This window comes from Quercus robur, chromosome 6, assembly GCF_932294415.1.
Source record: "Quercus robur chromosome 6, dhQueRobu3.1, whole genome shotgun sequence".
Classification (NCBI taxonomy): Eukaryota; Viridiplantae; Streptophyta; class Magnoliopsida; order Fagales; family Fagaceae; genus Quercus; species Quercus robur.
In genome coordinates, this window is record NC_065539.1 from 44830995 (window position 1) to 44846444 (window position 15450).

The window sequence follows — 15450 nt, forward strand, 5'->3', positions numbered from 1 at the left end:
GCATCACCGAAGTGGACTGAATTGACTGAACTAGACCAAAATAGAAAGAATAAACCAAACTTGACCGAAATAGACTAAATAGACCGAAATGCTATGTTGATGGGCTCAACAAAAGCGTAGTAATAATAAATGCTACACTTTCGCTTTTAAATATTATATAGATGTGTGAATTGGATTTTAATACGTTATCAAATTTTGAATAAATATTGAATTAATTTAAATTATTGACAATGTAGCAAAATCCATTCAACTCATTTCAAAATGAATAGATAGAATTTTAGTAAATATGGATAAAGTTCCCTAGCTAAGAACTGCAAAAGATTTAATTCTCTTGCAACCCACATAATCTTGTGGCTAAGCTCCTGACTGAGGTCATGTTGAGCAATCACATCCTTGAAGGCGATGAGGATGTTGACACAGTCAAGAACTTTTTGCCCTCAACATAATGAATCCTATTCAAAATTTGATTATTATGTCTTAGTCATGAACAAAGGCTAACCATGCTAACAAGATACTTATTACTTGTTCCTTGACATAGAATAGTCTAGTTGCTAAAGAATTTGGCCAAGTTAAGGATCACACAGAAGTGATGGACCATGGGCACCATATATTCGATTTCTCTGTCAGTGAAGGAGGTCTTGAATGTGTCATACCATAACTTAGAAGGCAGACCATCATTAATAAGTTGTACATCAGCATTTATCTTGGTTAAAACTCATGGAATAGCTAGGTACAAGTCAAATGTTATATTGGGATATACTCAGAGAGTGCTTGCTTTCATTTTCAGTGTTTTTCTTGAGATGCCTTTTGTCCATAACAAAGCAAGGATGACAATTGCATAGCCAGCCTGTATATATTCCCCATAATCAACATACATCCAACAAAATTGAAAGCCAGTCAGTTTTCTTTACTCTTTACAAATGGACCATATTTATAAAGCACACTTGCTCCAACCCATCTAAATTTCCGCTTCAATCATAGAGCTCTCTATCCTACACATGAAGACCAGAAACCCACCTCAACATAGGATAGGAGGTGATTTTCTTTTCCCACTTGGCTATAATATTCTTTTGACTCTGAGATAAAAGAGAGTTTATCACTTTGGCTAATAACCAATGAGAAGGCAGGCAAACGTAGTTGTCATAAATAGCAAATATTCCTTTCCCAATACCACAAGAAATTATCACGGAAAAGTATGATGTCATAAGATTGGTGACAACAGTACTTGCAAAGTTTTCATTTGTGTAGCCAAAACCTAGATTTAGAAGGAAAGAAAACTAGATTCTAGTACCGTATGCTACAGTTCTAGTTTTTCAAATATAACATTCTTTAACAAAATTCAAGTTCAAAACTAGACTAGATATAAATACTCTATGTATACATCATTTTTACAAGCATATAGGGTTCATGCGAGTGAGTAAATGTCACATACATGAGGGTAACGTTGCTAACGATAATTTTTATTTCGAAGGGAAGGCAAACTTCTTCTAATGCACTTAGACCAGTGTCTTTTATCGAGCCTAAAATGTTGCAAAATTGGATAAGGATCATCTCCATTTTTTCATTTGAAATGAAAAGAGTAAATTTCATAGTATAAAATAAATTTAAAAATCCAAAGACATATGTTGTGCTATGTCATTCAGAATTTTAATTGATGTGATACTGATAGCACATTCACTATTAGATGAAAAAACGAAATATCCTATTTCGTACATTAGGCCAGCACCAGCAGCATAAGTGCTGCTTTGTATTCTGTTTGTAGTGGGTATGTGGGATCTGTGTGTACATTTGTTTGGTCTGGCCTTTTTAAGGCTAGACGTTTGCAGCATCAATGCTATTCTTTTTTTTTGGTTGTAGTGAAATCTGATTGTACATTTGTTTCTTTTATTCTTGTAGAAATGACATAAATTCAGTCATCCACAAAAAAACCTCATTCTCTTTCAAATTAAAGTTTACCTATCCCTAACATTAAAGCCTAAAAGCCAAAAAGAATGAGACTATAACAGGCAAAAAACGTCATCAATATTTTTCATAATTATATTTTAACAAAATTTCCCATCGCATAGAACCAAAATCAGAGCCTAAACCTTCTGTGCCACAACAGAACTTTTCACCTAACCATGGTGGCATCATTGTTTAACTAATATGTATGGCCCCCAGTTCCCTAAAAAATAAAAATAAAAATAAAAAAATAAAAAATAAAAAATAAAAAAGAAGAAGAAGAAGAAGAAGAAAATCTATAAAGTAGGACCACTAATAGTACATATTAATTGAGGTACCTCTCAAAAAGCCAAACTCAAACCAGTTTGGATTGAATCTTTGAACTGCAAGCGACATCAAACAATACCCAACTTTTGAGCTGCACAAAAGCCAAACTTCCACACTTCACAGCCAAACTGAATACAATTTAAACATGTACTCTTGTTTGCAAATTAGCTTTTTGGTCAATCAGGTGCTTAGAATTTAGAAAAGCTAGCCACTAATCTAAATGAAAGTATAGCAATTGACTTGGTACTGCAATGTCTAGCAGACATCTTGCAGGCACCACGTGGTCAGGCCTCACTGTCTATCACTTGCATCAAGCTCATGCACTATGTTCACAATGTCAAAAAAAAACTGGGCTAGCATCAAAACTCATGAGCATCAAGTAATTGTATGAAGGAATCTCCTACTCATGATGTGATTAGAGAAAGTATTCTATAGACCCGTTGCATTATTCTTCTCCCCTCTTATATAAGGGTAGGTTCTATATACAGGATTTACAAGTAAGATTTATCTTAGGAGGGTGTGATACGCTCTAGTGCACTTAATAATTGTTTACAATAATCACTAAAATGGGTTTGACTTGTTTAGGCATAACTTCTTCAATATGCAATAAAATTAGGTACAACAACACGATGCCATACTAGGATCCTCTCCATTTAAAATGGATTGATTTTATAGTTGAGATAAAATATTACAAATTTAAAAATCTATCCAGTGTCATATCATTTATACTTTATCGTTTTAAAGGACATAACACTTTGTAAACTATCATTTTCACGATAAAATAGACTCTCAAAATGGTGGGATGGATTCTCCAAAAAATAAATGGAGAGGATCTTGTTCCCACTGTGCCAAGGTGCCATTAAATATAAATTCAAAAGTAGATCTAAAAGTCTCTATAAAGGTACAATAAATACAAAAAGGCCCCAACAAATTACCCAACAAAATACTCTTCTACTCAATGATTTCAAACTCAAAACCAAATCCATGGTGCCACTTGAGGTTACACAAAAACAAAGACAGGAGTCCATATATTAGCACAAGAATATATTAAGCCGTTAAACTCATACAATCAAGCCAATCTTTTTGTTAACACTATTACAAATAATCAAAGATAAATAACAATTAATGTTGGCTAAACAGTGATTGTATATCAACCTCAAATAAAAACAATCCACAATTTATCAGTAAAGCTAACAAAGATTGAGGTCCCGTTTGGTACGCAAGTTTAAACACATATTTTCAGTTTTTAAACAACATTACACATATTTTCACATACTTTTTCACCCATATATATATTTTCAAAAAAACTGAAAACTATTATTTAAACACATGTACCAAACGGACCATGATTCATCCCAAAAAAAACTAAAGATTGTCAAGTCATTTACTTCATAACGCCTCTGAGGGAATTTGTTCTCCAATCTCCATCAACCTTTATGACAAAAATGAAAGAAGGTTTGTGCCTTCCAACCTATTAAAAGTAACATTAGAAATATAGAAGTACATTTTTTTTGCCATTTTTTTTTACAATGGTTTCTTGTGAATAAAGGATTCCTTGATAGTGGATATCCTCGAAAGCTTAAAAAGCTGCCATGATTTTGTTGACCAATGAACCATATACACAAAGATTTATCATCTGATCTCGCTTTAAATTTTTCTCTTTTTTAAAAATTTTTTACAAGGTCGGTTTTGGATATCCCAGCCTCACTCACAGACGTCCCACAATTATAGATGTGCCATCCATCATAAAGCAAATTCCCTTTGGCTCATTTCAAGGTCCATATAAAAAACCGACCCCTTTCTTAAACCCACTCTCTATGGCCCCTTTAAGATTTGACAATGACTTATTGAGGCTAACCATTGCAATGCCCTTCTCTTTTTGCTTAACTCTCTATCTCTCTCCAAGAAAGAGATTCCTTGCATGTCCCACACCTTTATTAACCTTTCAAGTATTCCTGCCCTCTGTACAAATAAATGGCAACCTATTGATTCTTCATTCACTCAGGACAATCTCCATCCCATACAATACAAAGCTCACTCCTCTGGATTTCTCTCTTCCCTTTCCATTGCCTCATGGTTCCAGAGTTAGAGGTATAATATTAATACCTCCAAACCAACATCACCTATATCATTTTATATAAAGGGTTATCTTCATTTTTCATACATCACAAGGCACTTTTTCTAACCAATCAAGTTTTTTTGTCAAATGCAGAAACCTCGGGTCACAGAGATACAGGTCCGGATGGACTGTAACGGGTGTGTACAGAAGATTAAGAAAGCACTAAATGGCATTAATGGTAAGCAATTGATATTGACGAGTGCTTAATTTTTTTTTTTTTTTTTTCTTACAATGAAACTATATGGTAACATGTTGAGTTAATTTTTATGCTCCACAGGTATATATGATCTCCATATTGACTTCCCTCAACAAAAACTGACAATAATTGGGTGGGCAGATCCAGAAAAGATTGTCAAAGCAATCAAGAAGACAAGGAAAATTGCCACCATATGTTCTCACACCGAACCGACAGAGCCACCTGCTCCACCAACAGAACAAAAACCTGAAGGTGCTGGACCGCCCCCTGATGCAGCAAAGCCTCCACCACCAGATGCCCCAACATGCGGACCATCAGAACCACCAAAAGAGCCACCACCGCCACCTGAAAATCCACAGCCAGACACTCCACCACCACCACCACCACCACCACCCCCCATGGCTCCAGAAAGTAGCACAGGCCAGCCATCACAGAACCCTTCAGTACTAAAAGATGTAGGACAGGTTCATGTCATACACCACCATCAACCTGACTATGGCTATGGCTACCGATATGGTTATGATCACAGTTATGGTGGCCATTGGCAAAAGTACCATAATGGACAAGGATCACCACTTGAACCACCACCACCACCACTCGTCCAAGGATTGCCACAAGAACCCCCACCACCACCCGTCTATGTCACACACAGCTACAACACATACAAGCCATCACCTTATGTCACTGAATATGAGTATGTCCGGTCACCACCACAACAATTACATTACAGTAGGATGGACTACAGTGAGGACTATCACAACAGCAATAATGGCAATGGAAATATCACATCAATGTTTAGTGATGAAAATCCAAATGCTTGTAGGATAATGTAGAAGACATAAAGGCCTGTATGAAAGGGAGGCTCTTTCTTTTGCCTCCAAGAGAGACTTTGGCAAGAAAGTTAATGGGAATTATTAGTAAAATAATTAAATTTGGTGGAACAGTAATATTTTCTAATAAGCATGTGAGAATATTAGGAAAGAATGAGATTCTAAGCTTGTAAGTGCAGGAAGCATCATTCCTGGATTCCCCTTATGAGAAGGTTAGTACATACTGCCTCGTAATCGCAAATTTTCAACGAATCTGGTAAAGCTATCATCTTTTAGAAGTATAATTCTCAGCCTTCCATTTTTGAAAAATCACTATTATTTTCTGTAGTTATATTATCTCTGCAAAATTTGCACATGAAAAATTATGGATCAAGAGTAATATGATTTCTAATGACCTTACCAAAAAAAAAACCCCCAAGCTGAGTTTCTCTTCAAGCAATCAACTATATATATAAAATCAACTCTGCCAATGAATATAAAGAAGTCTCACTTTAAACTTCTGAACCATTCTTTCCAATCTCAACTTAACAAAGAAGTGAATGCAACTGCTATGACATTTATAATCACAACAAAGTCCAAACCTACAAGATACATGATGCGGGAGCGGGGGAAAACCATCACAAGGGCCTAAAATGCAGAAATTCCCATCTATCTCGTATGGACATGGTTAAATTTAGAACTAATATTGATCTAAACAACTGCAGGTCTGCAACAATTCTTACAGTTCCCTGCCATCTCAAATATTCCAATTGCCATCACAATGCTTCTGATCTACATGAACATTCCCATAATTCCCTTACCAAAAAAAGAACTTGAATCTAGGTATTAATTTATCACCTTATATGATTTTATGTTCATGCACATTATACACTAACAGTTTGCATCATCTAGAGTCCTAGACCATAATGGTACAAGTATGCAACTAATTAACTACAGCAAACCCCACACAGGCGGCTAGCTTCCTTCAATCAACATCCATGGGCTTGCTAGATTCTAAAACTGTAAGAATGTCAAGAATCATGAATTAGTCCCGTGAACCCCACAAATGAAGATTCAAAAAAGGTAATTGTCCATGTCAAATTGAAGGGGAAAAAAGCTCTAGATTTAAGTGTCCCACAAGAACATGATGCAGATACTGATTAGCTAAAATTAGCATTCCCCTTACTCAAATAATAGAATGTTCATTCCAACAATGGATAAATACTACAGATTCTAGAATCAGACATGGGAAGTGATAAAATTATAAATTAGTACTAGTGGAGACAGCATTAGTTTAGATACTAGCGCCAAGAAAAATTAGATGAAATAAAACAACCATTAATTGGACTTTTGTAGAAAATAATGTGAAGTGTAAAAATCTGACACATCTAATGCTGATCTTTAACTCTTCAAGAAGTTCCCATACTGCAATCCTAATCTATTGGCTTTCATAGATGCACTTAATACATTAAAAGAGAAAAAAGGCAGCCACAGAATAAAGGAGTAAAGCATAAGAAGCACATGTTCTTTACAAAATTGCTTAGCCCTTCATAAACTATAATAAATATATGCTTACAAAACCGTGCCAAATTACAGGCAAAAAATAATAAAGAAGAGGAAGAATTAATTGACATGTCTGAACAAAACCTAATTTGGTTCCCATGAGAGAGGAGGAAAACTGGATTGCAACAAAATTGTAGGCAAAAGACAGTATAAGACACTGCACTGACCAAAGAAAGGTTGAAGTCGTAGGTACCAGATTTATATTGCAGCACCATCAGTAAACAGCCCAGTGCAAATTGAAGTACACCATGCTAAGCCTTCTGTTTTGATTCTCTTGAAACTGCTAGAAAGGCAGATCCCACAGGATGAAAAAGTTTCTCATCATAGATTTTGGTCATCCTACCAGCAATAGAATATAAAATATTTACTCCAAACATGAGTAGAAACCTTAAACTCTAAATGCCTTAAAATAAATGTCAATCAAACCACACAATATAGAAGGAGGTTCACAAAATATTCTCATCCAACCACGCTTACCTTCTAAATATTTAAACTTCTAGAACAAGTAATTCATAAAGCAAAAGTTTATTGTTCTTACAAAAATATTTACCTCTTATGGTAGATTGCACCTAGTTATTTTCATCACTGCTTAATTCAGATTCATCATCTTCTTCTCCAAAGAGAATTTCATTGACATCTTCATCCTCATCTTCACTTTCATCAATTTCGTTATCATGTGCCAAAATTTGAATTTTGTTTTGTGAAGCCTTGTCAATCTGTTTAAAGAACATGAACAGTTAAGCACTAACAAATTCACAAGCTAATTCTGCACTCATAAGAGGATGTAAAGTAAAACCTGTGCCATCACAAGTTGCAAACGACCAGATAATTGCAATACAGATTGGATTGCAGCACCTCTGCATTTGGTAATCTGAAAGAAGAAAAATATGAGTTAAGTTTGTCATATCTGGGCTTTTTCTTGAAAGATATTTAATGACTTTCATAATGGACCCCACAAACCGTGGATAGTCTGATCCAGAGAGCATGGTCACCTATAAACTTTGAACTCAAATTCATATATTCATTACCATTCAGGGAAGCCAGAAAATGGAAAATTTACGAATCTCATGGCATATGAAATTTCCCATTTGCTGAATGCCTCCACTACTAAGCAGGCCACCTAGGCTCCTTAAATCAATTATTAATTGCAAGGGGAAAAAAGCTTTTTGTTTTGGCCTTTTTGACACCTTACAGTCCTCCCCTTCACTTATCAAAAAATAAAAAATCCTCCCCTTTCATAAAAATTTCATCAATTTCAACTTTTACAACTTCTACATATCTAGTTATATAATTAAATACCAATAATATAAGTACAAAGCAAAATGTTGGTATTAGAGGCAATGACTGCTCCAAGTTTTCATATTTATAATGTAAAATATAACTAAGAACAATAAGGTAAAAAATTCAAAACATTTCACCTTGCATAAGGAGTTAAGCATCTGGGATGCAGGCTCCTGAGACATGACATGATGACCATGATTCACCAAAATATGATATATCCATGGTAGAACATACTTTCCACTGCATGTCCTGTTCAAGACAACCAAAATTTTCCAGTCATTTTGAGTATATAACTACTGTACAAGTTTAGATTCTAAGCTCTTTATCATAAATAATATTTACATATCAATGACAGTAAATAAAACCCTCGTGCATACAAAAAATAAAACAGCCTTCACAGTTGCCTGAAGCTTGAGCCTTGATATAGACCATTCAACTTCTTATCATGTTTAGTTTTTAAGCTTACAATTGTATACATGAAACCAAATAACAGTTTCATTCCTCCAACACAACTATATTGTGTGTGAAAAACTGGTAACTAATGCAATATTAGAGGATAAAGAACGAACCTCGATTGCCACTTGGCCACCAGGACTTGCAATAGCATGTATGCATCACTAGATACCATAGATAAAACAGCTTCCCTTATCTGATACAGGAAATACAGAGTCAAACGGCCTGATGATTTTCTGTTTTTTTTTTTTTTTTTTTTGGGGGGGGGGGGGGGGGGGGGGGGGGGGTAGATTGAGTTCCCAACCTTAAACCAAACAAATTAAAATAGAAATCAAACAAACCTTCCTTTGTGGCATATCAGCTTCAAGATCAATACCCTTGAATGTTGCTGAATTATTTGTGAAGTCTGATGCAAGATCATCTGCATTGCTCAGTAGCCCCAGTGATCTCAGCCGGTCCTCCATGCAAAGTGCTTCAGTGTCAACTTCTGCCATGTCATCTGCACAGACCAGCAGACATATAGAAACAAGGAGGACCACCATTTAAAAACCTTCCATGGTGTTTACTCTTCAAACAAGATAAGTTGATAAGCACAAGCATGTTATGACCAAAGGCCAGAGAAAATATAAGAAAGACAATAGTATTTTCTTATGTAATAAGCATAGCCATTTTTCTGGAAGTAAAAGTCAATGTGATGTGACTTAAAACATAGAAAAGAATCCAGAAAAATAGTATGCAGTAGAACAGAGCCGCTTGGCCTGGCCATTGGCAGAAGTTAATTCTGTGAATATAGTAAATCCTTTATCAACAAATACAGTAGATTATGTTCCAACATAGAGGGAAATCCAGCTTTAAAACAAAGTTTGCCACCATGGTTTACGTTGTTATCTGCGAAGAATATATAAAATTCCAATTTTCCAACTCTAAGGAAGACCCTGGTAGACAGAAAGGAGGGGGTGGGGAAGGCATTTAAACTCCAACCAACCACCCCAGCTAGTGATGGAGATCCATCATAATATTGCAAGTTTACCCTCTTGTCTGCATAACTCCCTTCCTCCACTTAATCTTTAAGGTGTGAGTATTTTGCTGCGCATAGGGACTTTGGAGTACATATTTTAACCAGAGTATATTATTCACAAACCAATTCCTATATTCCAACTAGCCTCAAGGTATACCATATTGAGAGAATTAGAAGAACAAGTAACCCTCACATAGTTGTGAAATTAATATTTCTGCCCAATGTATACAATTACCAAAATACAATTTCACATAAAACCGTATAAGAGTACCTGTACAAGGCAAGTATAAAATACAGCAAGATTCGTGGAAGAGCAGTAGGCATACCATTACTCAACTCAGCGTGACTCTTGTTGTCACCCAAATCAGCCATTACCTCATCAACATCAATACTCAATTTTTTATGCGTTCTCTTTTTTTCATGAGAATCAAGAATCTTGGGAATTGGAAGTAAGGCATCCTCCGCATTTGCACGGTCTAATGCAGTAACTGTTTAAACATCAAACAGGTAATTAGAGACAAATACAAGATTAAGAATGCAACTATGAAAAATTATAATTAAAATATACCAATAAAGGGATCATAAGCATCTAACTCAAGCAGATGTGCTATTAAACTTACAAGGATTGGGAAAATGCCCTTCACATGTAATTATGGAAAAATAAAAGATAAGAGGGAGAGACCCCCGAAAAAGTGTCAGTTAAGAGTACTTTCCAACTGGAGATATCAAAGCAAGGAAAAAATCACTCCAGAGACCTACTTTATCCATTATATATCAAAATTAATTTTTCTTTTCCCAACACACGTTTCCACCACATAAGTATGCATGCTAAATTTTAAAAAGGAGGTTTCAGAACATTCATCAACGAAATATGGCTTTTCATAACATTTGAAAGGTTCCTAATGCATGTTACTCTCTCTCCTTTCCTTTTCTTTTCTTTTTTTTTTTTAAAGAGGGTGGGAGGGGTGTTGAATGCATCATATTCCCATAATATTAGACACCAAATGGAATGAGCAGGGAGCAAATGATTCTTCATTGTGAAGTCTTACCTCCATATTGTAAATCCAGTCCTTTCTTAGATTTGACACGAGATTGACTCATTGGTAGAAGAACGCCATCATAGGAGATATTTAACTTCACATCTGTGCCAGAATGCACTAAAATTTTCTGAAATGATGGCTTAACTAATAACCCAGATGCAACAAACACCTGCCCAGACATATGCTTGGTAATGCCTTGTAATTTCGCAGCAAATATAGTAGGTAAAGCACCCTTGTGCTTTATGGAGGGAACGTCCTCAAAAGCTAATGAGACTTTTGTGGGCTTGGTATTGCGTAATTCCTCAATATTCTGAGCAAACCAGAGATAACAAACACCAATTTCTGAAATAGCCAAAACATATAGGCCTGCATCATCTACTTCCACACTTTCAATGCACCTACAATCGAGGAAGACAGCAGGGTGCTCCATTGCAAGAACACAGCTTGCTGACTGCTTTTTGCCACCACCTATCCTCCATAGTGCTATATATCTTTCACCAACAGCAGAGGAGAGGATGTACTTCCCATCTTCAGTAAAAATCATACATCGAACAGCTCCCTATTAATAATTAAGACACTATTATTTCACTAAGAACAGAAAGTCAAAGATAGCCAGATAGACTTTTTTTTTTTGGGATAAGTAAGAATAATTTTTTTGAAAAGAGACTACTTCATGGAGAAAAACATGAAGTAGACTAAATATTCGCTCATGTATAGAGAAAGATGAAAAATGGTATTGATACAAAAAGAACATGGAACTGCATAAAACTCACAGGATGCCCAGAAAACTTCTGTATCTTTTTGTGATCAGAACAGCCAAAAATCTTCAACTGTGCAGCTGCAGTTGCTAATATCTTCCCATCTGACATGGAGGAATAACATCCAAGGTGGCACTATAAGCAAATTAATAAGTATATTCCACATGCAAAGTCTATTCCACTAATGTTTTTAGCAGTTCATAACTCTTTTCTATTCTTTTTGTTCCTTTTTTTTTTCTTTTTGAGAAGCAAGGGGTGGTGGGGGGGGGGGGGGGGTGTTGGGATTTGTTCGGATTATCTTGCCAGATTAGATGTTTGACATTATACATGTGATCCCATCTAAACATGGCTGAACCACAAGGGAATGAGCTATTGATCAAACAGCATCTCCCCCTCTCATAAGAGCATACCTGGAGGATGTACTTCTGGATCAAGACCCACCAGGTGCATGTAAACTTTCCAATTAAAATTAAAAAGTGGCCAAACAACTATAATTTTTTAAGTAATGGGAATTAATGCTTCATGATTGAAAAAAACCTGACTGGATCCTCTTGATAATATCATCCCTAACTATCCATATTTGATGGTCAAAATCACCAGTCATCTCTAGAAATTTTTCCATTGGAACTCATGCTACTATTATGAGAACCAAGTAACAAAATCCTTTTTATTTCTTCTGGGGACTTATGGCAATTGGTTTTTCTCAAGTAATAATCACCACAGCAAAGAAGTAAAAATTGAGATATAATTGCTCAATCTAAATAACTCATGCTACTATTATGAGAGAACCAAGTAACAAAAACCTTTTTATTTCTTCTGGGGACTTATGGTATTTGGTTTTTCTCAAGTAATAATCACCACAGCAAAGAAGTAAAAATTGAGATATAATTGCTCAATCTAAATATCTAGTATCTTCTTGACCACAGACCACATTATTTCCGATTGACGTCTTCTGTAAGATAATTAACTTATCTAGAAAACCAACATCATTGTTCTGCAGAACAACGTGTTCATTCACTACCACTATGAGGCAAGAGTACCAAAAATGATGAAAGGACATTTACCTGACGAAACAGAAATACAAGATATTGCCTTCGTAGAAGCTTTGAACTTCTGCAACAAGTTTCCTGACAGAGAATCAATTTCACATATCATACCATCAGCACCCGCTGTGTAAACACATGAAACATGTGTAGAGGATGAAATGGAACTGACACCCCTGCACCACAGAGAGAGAAAGAGAGAACTGGATTAGGTCACCCAGCTATAGATTTCAATATTGCAAACATACAAATACATCATTAGTTTGGGCATTAATATAGTTATTGCCACGATAGATAAAATAGTTCCTAGCACATATTCAAGATATTTTCCTGGTGCTCCTATGAGATTCCCAGTCTTTCAAGGTAAGAATTTGATTATTCATAGTCAACATCATGTCTCTTGCAGCGCTTGAATTCTAATCTCTTGTCTATCAAGAGACTTCAGAGTCTAGACCCTACTAAAAGCACCACCATTTTTTTAATAAGTTTTGGCCCTAAGGGGAGGAGGAAGGAGAGATTCAATCTTCACGAGGCATGGTTCCCAACTGATTGTGATATCCCTTGGGGTTATTAAAAGAACCACAAATATCAAGAGCATGTTCCAAAACATAGGATATCTGGCTTGTCTTTTCTAGTTGTGTCCATAGAGTACTGTTGTCAACAACTCAGTCTGACTACATCAGAAATAGTTACAGCTTATGATGCATTTTAGGCAGGACATATAACACAGCACTAGTATATGAAATCATTTTACCTAACTATGATTAAGATAGCAACAACACCTCTTTTCACACTGATATCAATACAACTAATCATCTCAGAATGCCACACATTGATTATTACAAGTAATGTCAACAATGACTAATGAAATAGAAGAAGTACTCATCAAAATGAAGTTTCAAATCCTATTTACAAATGACAATGCCCTATACATGTTTATGCTCTCTAGAGACATGTAGCTACTCCAATCAGAAAATTCACTGGGACAGCAGTACTGCAAACTGATGTAACTATTTACAAGACCATAATGCAACTATTTACAAGACAATAAACTCACCCAGGATGGCAGTCACTAACCCTCCATTTCAATTGACCAGCAGAGACGTCGAGTGCTAAAACATCACCGCTACCTGTTCCTAAGACTAACAATGAGCACCCAAGCTTCCTTTTTCTCTTTTTGTCCAAAGATAACCACTTCATGCATGTATAATCAACTGAGAGGTGCCCTCTTTTCTGCCCTATGGTAAAGATATTTGCCTCGTCAGTTGATGTGATATCCGCAAATTCAGTCTGGATCTGTCCCTTCAAAGTGTCCCAAATCTTAATTCGACCATCTCCAGAGCTTATAGCAAAGAAATCCAAAGATGGACTAAATGAAGTCAACAGATCTCTGATATTTGATGAGCCCATAATCCTGAAACACAATTTTTTTTTTTTTTAATAAGTATCAAGTTAATTAAGTAAATGTAATTCCATCAAAATTCATAAAAAAAATGCACCCAAAAAATTGGAAACTGATAACAGATTAAACTAAGAACACAATTAAAAAATTATACCATAAGAAGTCTTTGAAGATTTAAAGCAGATAATTCCTAGGTCCTTTTTGCACCTTTTTGGTTGCCTTTTTTTTAAGTAAACAGAATTTTGCCAAATAAATAAAAACAGTATAAAATAGAAAATTTAGTAACATTAATGAAATACTTCAAAGCTGTGATCTTCAGGTTAACAAAAAGAATAAAAGATTGCACTCAATGTTTGCTCTCTTGGGGAAGGCGGGGTTCAATTTTCAAACATGGGAGACAAAGTGCAAGGAAACGAAACCAAAACATTGCTGAACAGATACCTCAAATCAAAACAAAAACATACACTAAAAAGACAACAACTTCAATTACATTGTTAACTGATAAATAAAGGCAATGTTCTAGAGGGGCAATCCTCTGCTTATACAGTAAACATACAGTCACAAACTCCACTTAGAATGTTCAAAGCTGTTCTAGAGGGGCAATCCTATGTTGGCTCACGCTAAAACCATTTTCAAAGCTTAAACCCTCTTAAAACCCAATAGCCCTCATATGCACAGAGCACATTATTGACAAGCTTAGAAAATAAAATAAAGAGGTTGTTACAAGGTTGAATTTTGAAACATGGGTGTGTTCTATAATCGCATATAGGTGAGGAAAATCGAAATGGGCATCTCTAAAAAAAGCTGCTATTGAATTAAACCAAACAAATAATTTATAAACCCAAAAAAAAAAAGTGAAAACTTATTGACAGTTACATGGTATTATAAATTCAAGCTTACCTGAAAAGTTGAAGTCCACCTCTAAGTATGTGTGTGTGTGTGTGTGTGTGTGATAGAGAGAGAGAGAGAGGGTGGCGGTTTTGTTTAGGGCGTGTATGTTGCGGAAGGCGCTGAGACAGAGAGGTTGAAGAAGCTTTTGAGTTGTGTTGTGTGGCTGTGGGCTTGGGTTTTATTGGTGTGGGCTTTAGCTGAAGGAAAGGCCTGTCCTTGAAGAGAGTCTAGTTTTTATATATGTTGGGTTTTGGCTCTTAACTCTCAACTCTAAACCAATTGGTTTTTAATTTTGATTAGTAAAGGTGAAGAGAAAAAAGCCAATGGTTTTCTGATTTGATTCTCTAGTGTGTTTGATTCGATTATCATGAACTCCTTGAAGCAACTCCATTCTCCAGATTCAGTCTACCCTTTCTTTTTCTGTTTTTTCTTTTCTTTTCTTTTTTTGTGTTATTTGACGTTGATCTAAAAAAATATTTTAGGGGCTAAAAATTAATTTAATTTTGCCAACCATAGTTTTTTATACTGTCAAATTTTCTATACAACCTTCATAATAATAATCAACATTTTTTTTACCTTTTTTTTTTTTTACCTAAATGTACTGGATTG

At 35.5% G+C, this 15450-nt stretch overlaps 2 protein-coding genes across 5 annotated transcripts; one reads left to right on the forward strand and one right to left on the reverse strand.

Moving 5' to 3' along the window:
- Positions 1-4148: 4148 nt before the first annotated feature.
- On the forward strand, positions 4149-5634 carry LOC126688980 (leucine-rich repeat extensin-like protein 2). The gene is made up of 3 exons (XM_050383939.1): positions 4149-4359; positions 4481-4565; positions 4665-5634. The coding sequence occupies exons 1-3, from the start codon at positions 4342-4344 to the stop codon at positions 5414-5416; spliced, it is 855 nt and encodes a 284-aa protein (XP_050239896.1). The 5' UTR covers positions 4149-4341; the 3' UTR covers positions 5417-5634.
- Positions 5635-5865: 231 nt separating this feature from the next.
- On the reverse strand, positions 5866-15015 carry LOC126688979 (uncharacterized). Of its 4 annotated transcripts, none has more exons than XR_007644382.1 (13): positions 14851-15015; positions 13606-13962; positions 12570-12724; positions 11521-11609; positions 10757-11306; positions 10034-10195; positions 9031-9188; positions 8806-8885; positions 8374-8485; positions 7752-7826; positions 7506-7671; positions 7149-7235; positions 5866-6412 (listed from the first exon to the last, which is right to left on the reverse strand). XR_007644382.1 is itself a non-coding variant. In XM_050383938.1 (12 exons), the coding sequence occupies exons 2-11, from the start codon at positions 13956-13958 to the stop codon at positions 7525-7527; spliced, it is 1881 nt and encodes a 626-aa protein (XP_050239895.1). In that variant the 5' UTR covers positions 13959-13962; positions 14851-15015; the 3' UTR covers positions 6886-7235; positions 7506-7524. The 4 variants fall into 4 exon arrangements, 2 of the variants coding, with proteins under 2 accessions (XP_050239895.1, XP_050239894.1); XR_007644381.1 differs by having other exon boundaries at positions 7149-7294; positions 14851-15014; XM_050383938.1 differs by lacking the exon at positions 5866-6412 and having other exon boundaries at positions 6886-7235.
- Between the last annotated feature and the right edge of the window lie 435 nt (positions 15016-15450).

Coding starts and splice junctions, on each gene's coding strand:
- LOC126688980 (XM_050383939.1), top strand. Junction 4,566..4,664: donor AGCACTAAATGGCATTAATG/GTAAGCAATTGA, acceptor TATGCTCCACAG/GTATATATGATCTCCATATT.
- LOC126688979 (XM_050383938.1), bottom strand. CDS start 13,958: ATGGGCTCATCAAATATCAGAGATCTGTTGACTTCATTTAGTCCATCT. Junction 12,725..13,605: donor GTTAGTGACTGCCATCCTGG/GTGAGTTTATTG, acceptor TCTGTGGTGCAG/GGGTGTCAGTTCCATTTCAT. Junction 11,307..11,520: donor AGAAGTTTTCTGGGCATCCT/GTGAGTTTTATG, acceptor AATTATTAATAG/GGAGCTGTTCGATGTATGAT.